General features: G+C 31.2%; 1 protein-coding gene across 3 annotated transcripts in view; it reads left to right on the forward strand.

Moving 5' to 3' along the window:
- Nucleotides 1-1,303: 1,303 nt before the first annotated feature.
- LOC132733969 (protein timeless-like) overlaps nucleotides 1,304-12,877 on the forward strand; it is a 31,092-nt gene continuing 19,518 nt past the window's right edge. The window contains exons 1-10 of one of the 3 annotated variants that reach the window (XM_060720665.1): nucleotides 1,304-1,621; nucleotides 3,810-3,930; nucleotides 6,996-7,090; nucleotides 8,331-8,392; nucleotides 8,796-8,985; nucleotides 9,547-9,683; nucleotides 10,178-10,238; nucleotides 10,583-10,636; nucleotides 11,441-11,961; nucleotides 12,464-12,533. In XM_060720665.1, coding sequence (XP_060576648.1) covers nucleotides 3,831-3,930; nucleotides 6,996-7,090; nucleotides 8,331-8,392; nucleotides 8,796-8,985; nucleotides 9,547-9,683; nucleotides 10,178-10,238; nucleotides 10,583-10,636; nucleotides 11,441-11,961; nucleotides 12,464-12,533 — 1,290 coding nt within the window. In that variant the 5' untranslated portion in view covers nucleotides 1,304-1,621; nucleotides 3,810-3,830. Of the gene's footprint in view, nucleotides 1,622-3,809; nucleotides 3,931-5,050; nucleotides 5,205-5,347; nucleotides 5,527-6,995; nucleotides 7,091-8,330; nucleotides 8,393-8,795; nucleotides 8,986-9,546; nucleotides 9,684-10,177; nucleotides 10,239-10,582; nucleotides 10,637-11,440; nucleotides 11,962-12,463; nucleotides 12,534-12,877 lie in introns of those variants that run through there. The other 2 variants (XM_060720667.1, XM_060720666.1) reach the window with 2 other exon arrangements.

Raw genomic sequence — 12,877 nt, forward strand, 5'->3', positions numbered from 1 at the left:
CGTAAAGCAAAGTTTAAGGTGTAACATATATAATATGCATGTACGTTTCATTGTCAAGTGTTGTGTTGTATAATTGGCTATGTGTATTCTATTTTATTTTGTGACACACAGTATACATATGTTTTTCGTTTAAATTTGTTTGTCATGTTTCCCGCCCTTTTTTCCATTTAAGGTAGGTAAGTAAATTTGTATGTGTCATAACCAACTATTTTATCCTTCACTCCCCATTCTGTTCGCTAACTTTTGCGGTGCCAATGTACGTTTTTTGTATTTTTTGTGACTGCGTTTAAAACTGTTAAAAGAGCTATATACGTTCATTAAATTGTTGATATTTTGTGTATTCAACTTTATAGCCTTAAAAAATGACAGTAGAACTAGTTGGTTAGCTGGGGCCTTGATGAATCCCTGAGCTTCCTGCCAAAAAGCCGAGTTATCCCAAATATTTTTGTAAAGTATGTATGCAGTCTATGTTTCATGAGGGTCCATCAGCCCGGTTAGGCACAAAAAGCATTTATAAATTTCACTGTCGAGCACGTTACCAGTAATGCTTTTGAAGCACAAAGTGGTGATACTTTCGTCCGTGCAATTTCCAAAGAAATGAGTTTTGAGTCGGAAGTAGGTCACTGTACATCCAAACGTGCATCTTGTGACAATAATGAATGGAAAAGCTTAAGCTCTGATAAGTGTTGAACTGTTGCCAACAAAAGAGGACGTCGTTAAAAACGCCGAGCTTCGCACACGGGGCCACGTACATATGTACTTGCATCGTTAGCTGCAATCTATGTACAGCTTACGGTTAACATCTTGATATAGCTATAATTATGGGCCTACTCACCCTACTGTACCAATGTCGAGATTTGACTTACTAGGAACGAAAATACCATAAAACAGATTAGAAAAAACAGCTAGTATATTCAGACTTTTCTAGGCAGTAGTACTTACGGTTGGTGACAAATACGTACAGAAAAAATCGACTTTCAAAGATTATTATAATTCTGGGACCAGTCACCTTAAAAGTGTTAATTCAGAGTAGGCCTAATGGACGCTTTTTATAAAATCACTGGGAAGTATATTTTATAATGTGAATTCCTTACTGAATCACTAATCTATGTTAAACGTTAATAGAAGTTCCAAATATTGGGTATTTCTTTCAATTAAGAAATGATTACTTCGACACCAAATGGGAACGCAAAGCGTACGCAGTTTTACATTAACTGTTGTGCGGGGTGAATTCTCACGTTATACGAAAAAACGTGAACAACACCGTTGACCTGGGTGTGAATCTAATTTTAGTAACAATTACAAAAACATCCGGGCATTTGACAAACGTACAACGCGAGTTTAACTGTTGACTGTTGTTTTATTGGAAAGAGAACTGTCAAACGCTGTGTTATTGCTTATATTGATGGATCATTTGAAATTCAATATTTTAATGCATTTATTTTAATTCAAGCAGACAATCTTAATTCTTTAAATGCAAAATGCTATAGATTTATACCTGGACACTCATTTTGTGCATGTAAAATCACGTGACTTACAGTGGTAGTCATTGAGTCAAAACAGAAGGGAGCAAACAAGCCTTTGAACGACTGGAAAAAAGGGAAAATTAACTTTCTGAAAGGTAGATTTAACGTTTCTTGTGCCAAAGAATTTATTAAAACTGGTTTTCAACAAAAAATGTGTATTTAGGCCATGCGTATGTTTGACACAATTAACCATGTCATTGACATAATTAAATTCGTTCCTAAAACTTTCACTCCTTGCCTAATTCGCACCAAAGTAATATTGATGTGACTAGTTTACACCATTTTGTGTGATTGGTTTAGACCATACATCTTCAAAAATATTGAAAATTGTGTTATTTTGTTTTATAATTGATGGGGATTTTTTGTATGTTTGTAAATACTAGGGGTGCTTGTTTCACTGGAAGTGCCCATATCATTTTTTATGTTGCAAATATTATGTTGCAACAACTATGAAAATGTGAGAGACATAAGATTCTAATCTGAACATTTTCGTGTAAAGTCCATCAAAGTTTCCTTCAAATTGACAAGTATTTGTTCTGACTTCCATTTGAAAGACCCTAAAGTCATGAAGAATTATTGTTAGTACTCAACATAAGAATAAAACAATGTAATGCATGTGATACAAAATGAGATAAAATGATATTTAATGTATGGTCAATATCTTTTCTGACCCAGAAATAAGATATCTCAAAATATAACAACACTTTGGATGTCATAATATTTTCACAAATTTTTTGCTGAAACCTTAGAATAATCATAGAGATTGTAACAAAGAAATGTAATTTAAAACTTCAATTTCACCTGAAGATTAATTATGCTTTTTTCATGGCATTTTATTTTTTCTCATCGAAAATAATTTTATCCTGTAAAAGTGGTAATTGAACAAAATACATTAACAATTTATTGTCATTTTCTTGTCATTAAAGTTATCATGATTCACAGCAAGTTGATTACAGCAAAGTGGATTGGGATTTTTTTTTGAAAGGCAGTACTTCTTACATCATTTAATGGCCTGCTTGCAATGGCCATAGGGCACCAATAAGATATGGCAAAGATTCTACAAATTGTACTATTTTTTTTGGCTTCTAGTTTAATTTATCTATTTGAGCAGTTCTTAAACCAGGAGTATCAAAAAATCTTTTTTCTACTTTAGGGTTTCCATAAATATTATGACATGAAATAGATATCATAATCATATAGACACAAATTGAGTATCTAATATTAATTTATTAAGTCAAATTTAACCAATTATTGACTGGTCAACAAGAACACTCTGGTACATGAAAGTAAAAATTAATGACATATATTCAATCAGGGGTTCCATTAAGTTTCAAAGTTTGGAAGTCAGATTCTGAAATTGTCTGACTTTGGAAGTCAAATTATTTAAGCATTATACATTTTGGAAGTCTGAAACCAAAATCATGAATAAATGACTCACAAATGTCCACTAATGAAAGCCCTGTATAATGTATTTTGTAACAGAAAAGACTGTTAGTGGGGTTTTAAAATATGTTACTTTTTATGTAGTTAATTTTAATTAATTAAAGACATTGAGGTTATTATACTCCTTAGAGAAATGATAAATTTATTGTCTTTGCACAGTTAGTTTTTTTTCAACACAGGTTGATATTTCATACATTGATTCACAGTGACTATTTAGGATCATAAAATTGCTATTTCAAGTGGATGATAGTAAGTACTGATACCATACACAATATGCCGTTTTTAACAATTGTTGAAATCAAGGAAAACAAAGATAATTTTCAAATGAATACAATTACATTGTATGTACAAATATATGTTTGTTTTGATTATATTAGGATTATTATGTGTATTACAGACAATATTATATTTCAGTTTAATTGGGCTTGGAGTATGACAAATTTCCAAGCATTTAATTTTTTTTGAGATATAAAATATATAACATTCATTTCCTATTTAAAGTCACAATAAATATTGTTTATCAAATAATTCAATGATATATATTTTTTTAAATAGTACATGATAGAAATTTATGTAGATCTACATAATGAGGTAAAGAGAGAAGTTCAGTTGCAGAGTAACTTAATTAAAGCTGCTTCGCTTTGCCATTTAATTAATAAACAGATAATATTCTTATTAGTAAGAACTGTAGATTTTCCAATACGGTATAGTTATAAAGGTATACTTATTTGTTATTTTAAATTTTTCTATTTTAAATTCTACTTTAGCTTGAGGTATGTTATACGAGAACAATAGTTGAGTTTAACTGGGTAATTTCAATTTTAGCTTTAACTATTTCAGGTAGTGGTAAAATCAGACAAGATGGAGTGGATGATTATGAATTGTGATGGTGTCAAAGGACACTGCAGTAGTCTAGGAGACAGGGTGGAAGGGGTCTACCAGGCAGCAGATGACTGCTATGGTACGTAATAAAAGTTTTTACCATATAAAGCAATTTGTGATGACTGAAGGGTCTTACTTTTCGTTAAAGGTCACTTTAGCTTGTCTTTAAGTCTTCAAATTTTTTACAGCTCATCTGAGCACCAGTTTGTTTGACTCTTAAATTGTTTGGCCTTTAGTGAACATGTTTGTATGTATGGCTGGGTCTTAGCTACAATGTAGTCTTTTTTGCCAAGTTTATGTAGTTGAAGCATCAGAAAAACAGGACTTGCATAGATTTTGTGTTACTTAAGTTCGTTGCAAAGACTCAAAATATTCCATGGACAATATATCATGTCTTTATAAGGATTTTCTGAAGTTACAAAATTCTTTTTTTGTATAGTCTGATTAAAAAGAAACCTTTGTTCAAAGAAGATTCGCGAACATTTTTGAATAGGGTTTCATTATTGACTGCTGGATAGGAATAGGTGCTCTACATATAGAAATGTTTCCTGAACGGCTTCCTTGACGGCTACGTATGATCTAAATGTAAATTTCGTTCTCGATATACCATAATAGCAAAAGTTTGAAATAGACAACATGATTGGTAGGAGTTCTGTTAATTTCAACGTAAGTTAGTATAAAGGTGTATTAAGAAGTTTGTTAGCAAGAAAGTGACGTTGAATTTTGAATAGTTTGGAATCAAAGAAACGTAAATCTCGTTGTTATACCTGATTAGTTCATATTAAAGGTTATAATTTGATAGGAAATTATAATATTAAGAAAAAGATTGTGTGAATATATCTTTGACAAATATTTTTTTTTGAATACATGAATCAAAATTATATTGTTTTACTTTGCCTGACATTTGGATTAAATACATGACAGCCACATATTGTTTTATATCTGAAGTGAATTTCCTGTTATGTCTAAGAGGAAACAATTTGCTTTCTGGGACAGTCATGTGATCGAAAGTTAAAAGCCCGCTGAGTAAATTATGATGGCAATTACGTGCACTGTGACAAAATGGCTTTTAGAACTTAAAAGAGTCGTATAATTGTGATAGTTAATCAGATTGAGAAATTCACTTGGATGATAACAATTTTATCAGTTCGGATTTAAGTATGATAGGTGAACGGAGGGTAAATCTTAACAAAACTTGTGAATGCAGTAGTATCTTTATCTTGACGATGGCAAGTGCATTTGGATAAGAAAAGTTTATTGATGAGTATTTTGTGAACATTTTTTTAACATAGAGGAAAATTCCGGTTTACGTGATTCCCTGAATGTCTTCTTCGTTGGATAAGTATGATTGCAGTATGTGTTTTATTATACAGATAGAAAACAAATTTTAACATAAACAAATGCACGTTTCTCATAATAAATATTATGTAGGGATGTTGCAATCATTTGTGTTGATTATTCGTCCTGCGTGAAGTGTATTTAATGTTTTGATAACGATTTTTCAATGATAAAGATAATGTTCATTCTATCAGGACGTGATTTAACTTAGACGATTGTACTAGATGATTAACATAGTGGTGCGATCTGGTGTAAAACTGTCATTATTGAACCATGCTGTTTAGAATTGTTAAGAAGCTTTGCGGGCTCATGTTTGGATTGGTCCAACTAGACAAAAGTGTGTTGGATTTTGTTTTTATACGTAAATGTATCTTGCAGGAGTTATATACCCATATGGATTTAATTTTTCATACATGTATTGTACTGGGGTAAAGATTTAGAACGATTGCAGAAAAAAATATGACAGATATTCTGTCCAACATTCAGCAAGTATCTGTAAATACAGAAATATTTTCTTATATTTTCATAGTAAAATCAACATTAATATAATATAATTATTCCAAATTAATGGTCAGTTTTATATGTAATCATTTAAAAAATCTGGAATACCTTTTTGTTTCATGCTTGGTATATGTATATAATTAATAAAAAAAAATGTAATATGCCCATCTTGCATTATATGGTGGTTGAAACGGTGCTTTTAAATTCTAAGCTTGAGATATCCGTGTTATTTTGCCTTTTACTTTTTTCTACTTAAAAGTAGTTATTTCACACAATCATGTCTAGAACTCAGTTGGTAAGAATATGCCAGCTAGACTGCAATATTTTTAGCAGCTCCAACCACATACATAATTTGTGCACTGAGCTATAATGCATTGTTTAGCGGGAAGACAAGAAAATACTTTGAATACAATGCATTGAGCAATGGATTTCCCCTTGTGGTAAATTTGTTTTCACGTTTTGGTGCTATAACAAAAGATACCTTAACTATCAAATTAACAAGCCTTATAAATCTATTTGACTGTATTATTCCAATAAATGTCTGAAATACTGTCAGAAGGGGAGATGTTATTTTTTACATAGCTTTAAGGTTTCTTAAAGTTTTTTTTTATCATACTTAATTTACTAAAGTTGTTATTGTAAAAGGTAATACCATTTAATAAGAATGACCTTCATTTCTTAGAGATATAGGCTTGTGGCTTAAATGTATTATGATTAATTAAGTTCTTGATTACCAGCTATCTTATTTCTTCACTTAATTTTATAATTGACTAATACATAATTGACAAGTAATAGTCCAAGGTCTAATATAAGTTAAAGATAGCTTTGCTAAAATAAGAATTCTACATAGCTGTTGTTTACATATTAAACACTGTAAAATTTTATTTTGAGATGACTTAGAGTTGGAATCATATGTGTTACATTGAATGATTCAGTACTTTAACATTTTATTTTAAGATACAAACCTACTTAGATGAGAAAAATTTAAAAAGAAAAAAAAGTAGGGAATAAAATATTTATTATGATTAGCTAATGAAATTATTAATAGTCCACCGCAATGGCTTAGTGATTCTTTGGGAAGGAACAAAATTTTCTAATAAGAATTATGAAGACTTATTCTCTTTTTTAGCTGAAGTTGAAACTTAAGTAAGATCAAGGCTTAAGTTGAGAAATGACAATGGCTAGTCAGGGACCCTTAAATTTTCTGAATGTTGGTTTATGACTAGAATAATGTACTAAGTACAACTTTATAATCTTGATAAATGTTTAGTAAATAGTTTATGAATATTGTGCCTAATTTTGCAGAAACTCTGACAGCGTTAACAGAGAACCTACAAGAGGAAGACCCTATTGATAGAAGTACTCGGAGACAGCTTGCTGCCTCCCACCTCATACAACAAGTTGGTTATGATTTAAATATATTTGTAGAATTTCTCCTGCCCCCCCCCCCCCCCCCCCAAAAAAAAAATAGAAAGTCTTAAGTATATTGTTTTAACCCAGGTTAACGTGTTGGAAACCGAGAGTGACCAGCCTTTCCATTCATAATTAATAGAGCAATGCCAGCTGGCACATTTTTTGGAATGTGACCTGAGGTTCTCTTCTATTGGTTGACCAAACTCTAAAAATATATTATTTTTTCATTGAAATTGATAATGGACTGTGTCAAAGTGAAAGATGGAAGGATCAGTACAAATATTTACCTGATAAAGGGATAACCTAGTGTAAAATATGTATATATGTGTTTGTTTTTTTTTCCTTTAAAGAAAGCCTGATGTTTATCAGGAAAATGGTATTTTATACACACAAGTTAAATAAGCATGATGTCAATATATGATAATTGAAATGAGAAAAGGTGCTAATATAGAGGGACATTATTCACGCGGTAGTACAACGTGCTTGTTACGTCTACATTTGCTATATAGAGGAGTACATAAAATGTGTGAACATGTGAATACAGAGCAATGTTTGCTTCCTTGACAAATGTGCAGTCATTGACCCAACTCAATACTGTTGTCTGACTGACTTTAAAGGGACTCCACTGAGGTTTTTTGGCATGAAAGGACCGAAATTATTTTTTTAATGTTTTTGTATAATTAAATGTAGGCCTTGACCAATAACTCGTTTTGCACAATTTTGTATCATTCACTCATTTCGTTTCTTTGGAATAATCAAGTTTTATTATATAAATGGACCCAAAAAAGAAAAGTGTTTTAATGTTTCAAATTTGCCAAAAAATCACATAAAACCTGATTATTAATTCATTGCAGAGTATATTTATATATCATCTTTTGCATAGCTTTTAATTTTAAGTGTTCTGAATGAGTTGAGAAAGAATTTCAAATATTATGATTTTAGGCTACTCAGTGGAGTTCCTTTAAATTTTCATCTTGATATCCCCAAAATTGAAAGTGAATTATTCCAAAAGTGGAAGCTGGACAAGTCCATTTAAGAAAATTCCAAATATTAAACTTCAAGAGGTTAAGAAATCTCCCATTGTCTTAAAATGTAACTTGCTTCCTTTTTACTTCTATGCTATACACTGTAAGAACGTAGCCACTCATATTTATTTGTATTCCGTACTTGTTAAACATAGTTTAATTACTGATAGCCTAAAGTTAAACTTTTGTTTCTTTTCTTCAGGACTTAGTGCCTATGCTCATTGATCTTGAAGATGACCCAGAGCTTTTCCAGCTGGGTGTTCGGTAAGACTATATTCATGTATTCTTTTTTATTGTAAAAAGTCTTGAACTTTCCTCATGTTCCATTCATGTAATATGATAGCCGGTGACTCTTCACATGTTTTAAACAGAAATGAGATGAAAATATAATTAATTGAATGAATTGAAAGCTTTGGATCCATTAAAAAAGTTATGCTATCTGATTGGTTGAACTTTAAACCTCCTTCTGAAATAAAACACCGAAAAGTGAATATTTAAACAAAGCTGTCAAGTTTTGTAATATGTAATTATATTGTTGAAATTTAATTGTCATCTGCTAGCTGTTAGTTATGTGATGTTTTTCCTTTTCTGATGTGGAAAGGGATTTGAAAAAGTAACATAGTCGTCTTTGAATGTTTCATGATATCTGTTTATATACTTACTTCAGTCTTCTGGTCAGTCTAACGCAGCCAATAGAATGTCTGCAGCAGACAAAATGTGGGGAAACAAAGGGCCTACAAGGGGAGCCACCATGGGTGTGGGATGTGAATTCCATGCTCCTTGAGGCCAAAACAGCTTGCTCCGAGGAAAAGTTTATCAAAGCAGTATTCTCAGAAATCCAGAAAATTTTGGAAGATGTAAGTACAAATTTGACAAACATATTAGAGGGGCAAATAAGTTTTACATCTGCAAGACAGCTTCTTTAGCTTATGTTATTGAAAGATAAATTAAAAAACAGATTTATTTTATAAACTATTAAATACACTGGGTTTTGGCATAAAAACTTTAGCTTTCTAGTTGCAACTGAATTTACCCATGAAAGTAGTGCATACTAAGTCAGTTAGTCTATTTGTGCATATAAAGCCAGCCTATTTTGCTTCCATTGCTCATTATTGTTGGCAATGTTCACTTTTCAGTCACTAATGTTTTTCAAACCTCCTATAAATGTTGAAAGACTTGGTCCAGATTAATAAATGGACAAGTCCACTTAAGAAATTTAGCGCGGCCAGGTCACAGTAATAATATGTAATGTATTAAGCAGTAATTGTTTTAATTTTTTTTTTGTGAATTTATATCGTATACTAATATGATTATGATCATAAAAGAAGTGTTGATCCAATAATAAGATTCTATTTTTTAGCGGAACTGTCCTATAGGCAGGTAATGTTCATGCATATTTTGTTTTAATTTTACTATAGGCTGGAGAGTATGATTTGGTGGAAGTGGATTGTGAGTCGATTAACCAATGTTTGTTGATGATAAGGAATCTCCTTTACATACAAGACACTGCTCAAGGGCCAGAATATCTGTCTGGCATTCATATGGTTTTCTTGAGGTAAGGTTATTTTTATTTATGTGCTACAAGTCAGATGATTATTAAGAAAAGTTATCAGTTTGTGTTAAAACTTAATTATTTCTGATGGTTATGTAGTTCTGTGAGCAAATGAGCAAAAATATTTTCCTCCTCACCCACATCGATTTGTAACTTTTATCTTTATCTATGACGTTTTTTAACAAAATTCGAGCACAGCAGTTCAAAGTTAAATTTTCCCCAAGAGCAATATGGCTATTAGTTTATTCTAAAAAAAGTAACTACTAGTCCTTCATTGAGAAGTTAAGCTTTAATGTCCACGCTTATTTAATGGTGAATAACGTCAATGTAGTAAAATAGGACATTATTTCACCCCACCCACTGTTTATTAAGTAGATTCTCAATTATTTGTAGCTCTGTATTTCTATTTTGAATGAAATCGTTTCATCAAGGCTGTAACTGTATGAAAGGTTTATAGTTGTATTGCGTGTTCCAATACAAATTGTCTGTATTTTTAGGAACCTGTTTCATTGTGGGATAGACAAAGTACTGTTATTCCTGCTGAATGCCAATCAAAAGGTAAGTTATAGTGAGTTTTTTATCATACACAAATGAGAGAAGAGGTCATTTCTCTTCTGTACTGGATCGCTGTTGATCTGTATGTGTAAATTACGAGTCAATATGGTTAAAATCAGTGAAAAAATGCTATAAATAAGGTTTTTTTCCAATTAATAAAATTGATCATAAGCTTAAAAAGTTGTTGGATAAGATATATTTTGACATATTTTTTTCTGTCATATGGATGTTTTATTTTCTTTTTTGGCAGTATCACAAGATTTGGACATTTCCTAATTGAAATGTTCTTTTTATGAGGCTATCATAAAGTCACATGTGTTTAAATTGAAAGTGATTAAAATTTTCAGGATTTCTGGGGAGTGACTTTGGTTCAACTCATCTCTCTTCTGTACCGAGATTTGGTAAGTTTTTTTCTATCTATTGTAGAACCAAGTTCAGATGGTGGCTGATTTATGTACCATGTACACTTTCATGAACACTTAATGTACTGTAGTTGCCCTGTACAGTTTTCTAATGGTATGATATAAATACTATACTATGAAACTATGATAAAAAAGATCATTTGTTGTGATTTTGGTACTTGCTCTCCATTTTGATGTTGTCGACTTATAAAGGATCTATTTGTCTATGAAATGTGTGCTCTTCATGTCAATACATGATGTAAATGGTGGAATTGAAAGAGTTGGAACTTATTGCTTGGTGTTTAAAAACAATATCTTTGACACAGTGTTTAGATAACTTTTCAGACACATGTGTTAGAAAATGTCTGATGGAAGATTTTGTTGTCACATAAAAAATAAACAAGTCAATCGCATCAAAAGGTTTTGCTTTGTAGGCATTAAATTAAATGTTAAGCCTTCTTAATGACAGTACTTTTGCATGTGACACAGTAAATGATATTAATTCTTTACCATTCATTGGCAAGGGAGAAAATTCTCAGATCCACCATTTTCATGTAGGCATGGAGAGCTTCCTAGGACTTCAGGACAGGGCATTTTTTCTCTTTTTTTTCCTCTCTCTCGAATGATAATCTATAAAAATACACACCATAGATACAAATATTTCTTTTTTTCCCTATTCAAATTGTTGAAAAGTGACTTTTGTTTTTTTGTAAATATGAAGATGACGACCTTCTTATTTAGTTTTAAGATACTGTATTTTTTTTTTGCTGAGTAATCATTTTAGTTTTTTATTTTATTTTCTAGGTCAGTGAGATATTTGTACGTATAGAAGACATGTCGTCGTGTGGGGAGGAGTCATGTGACTCGTCTAACTGTTCACATTGCGAGGCGGCGATGGATCGACCATATCCCTTCGATCCTCCGTCTTTTAGGCGATCATCGTCAAAAAACAACAGTAGTGAGAGTTCGGGAAATACATCACCGGATTTTACAAAAAACGCTGTAAGCTGTACAACGGAATCGAAAACTATGATTCTATCAGATCACAATGAGGTAGAGAGCAGAACCACATCACCGCTTTCTTTGTGCTTTAGAAACTCTTGTCAGATAAATCAGGACTCGGACAGTTTGAGAAAAAACGATAATTGTGAAACGGACCCTTGTTCTCGGTGTTTTGGAAATCAGGAAAAAGACAATGCCAAAGTTGATCCTGCTTTGATCAGTTGTTCGACTCATACACTGGAACAAACTACAAGTGAAAAATTTAAAAGTGCATCTGCCGATAATAAAAGTACAGACTCAGATTCTTCGCTGGACGAATTAGGGTAAATATTATGTCTCGTATTTCTATATTGAATATATTCTGTTATTGAAAAGCTTTGTATTAAGATGTATCAAAACAAATGGAAAGTTCTTAAGTCAAGACTAAATAAGTTACTGCCAGATTTATTCTGTTTACAATTTTATAGTCTTTTGGAGTTTCACGTAAACATTCAGTATTATGTTTAAGATATGTGCATGTACAAATACCAAATGACTTTACTATTTAAATTTGCATTAAAAAGTTTTGCTTTAACTTCACAGCTACTTAACATTACTATTTTAATATTTTACTGCTGATTTTGTACTTTGATTATTTCAAAATTTACAAAGAGATTTACAAATCAAAATCATAACACAATTATGAATATGCTTTTAAAAATTTTTTTTATTCTTTTCTCCCTTTTTGTTTTTGTTTGCTTATACATTGTATAAATGTATAAATTTGTTTTTAAAAGTTTTACCGTGTTGTGGTGTAATATTAATAAAAATCTTGTTTTATTTTAGGTCACAGCTTACAGAGTTCACTTTTAGTTTTATACAGAATGGCTTCTCTAGCTTAGTCAGCGTCTTAAAGGTAAACAAATTTATCTCACTAATTCTCCTAGAATTTACTGTAAAATGCTGTCCATTATTTTCACATTAAGTAAGCAATTATTTTTACAAGAAGTGAGCAATTAATGTTTTGCTTTTGGCAGTCTAAGTAAATTTTGTAGATATTTTATTTTGTCATCGTTATTTGAAGGCCAATATTACAGAAACTTCTTGGGAAAAACAACTTTAAAGTTCTGTTCAGTAATTATGTGCACTTTTTGTACCAGTTTTACAAAGTGGCAAAAGGAACATAAAGTCTGTACATTTATTTTGTGCTTACAGATAAAAATGTTTTTATGTTTATTTATAGTGAAATTTAGTTTGTTT

Source organism: Ruditapes philippinarum, unplaced genomic scaffold, assembly GCF_026571515.1.
Source record: "Ruditapes philippinarum isolate M1 unplaced genomic scaffold, ASM2657151v2 ctg979_1_1_1_1, whole genome shotgun sequence".
Taxonomy (NCBI): domain Eukaryota; kingdom Metazoa; phylum Mollusca; class Bivalvia; order Venerida; family Veneridae; genus Ruditapes; species Ruditapes philippinarum.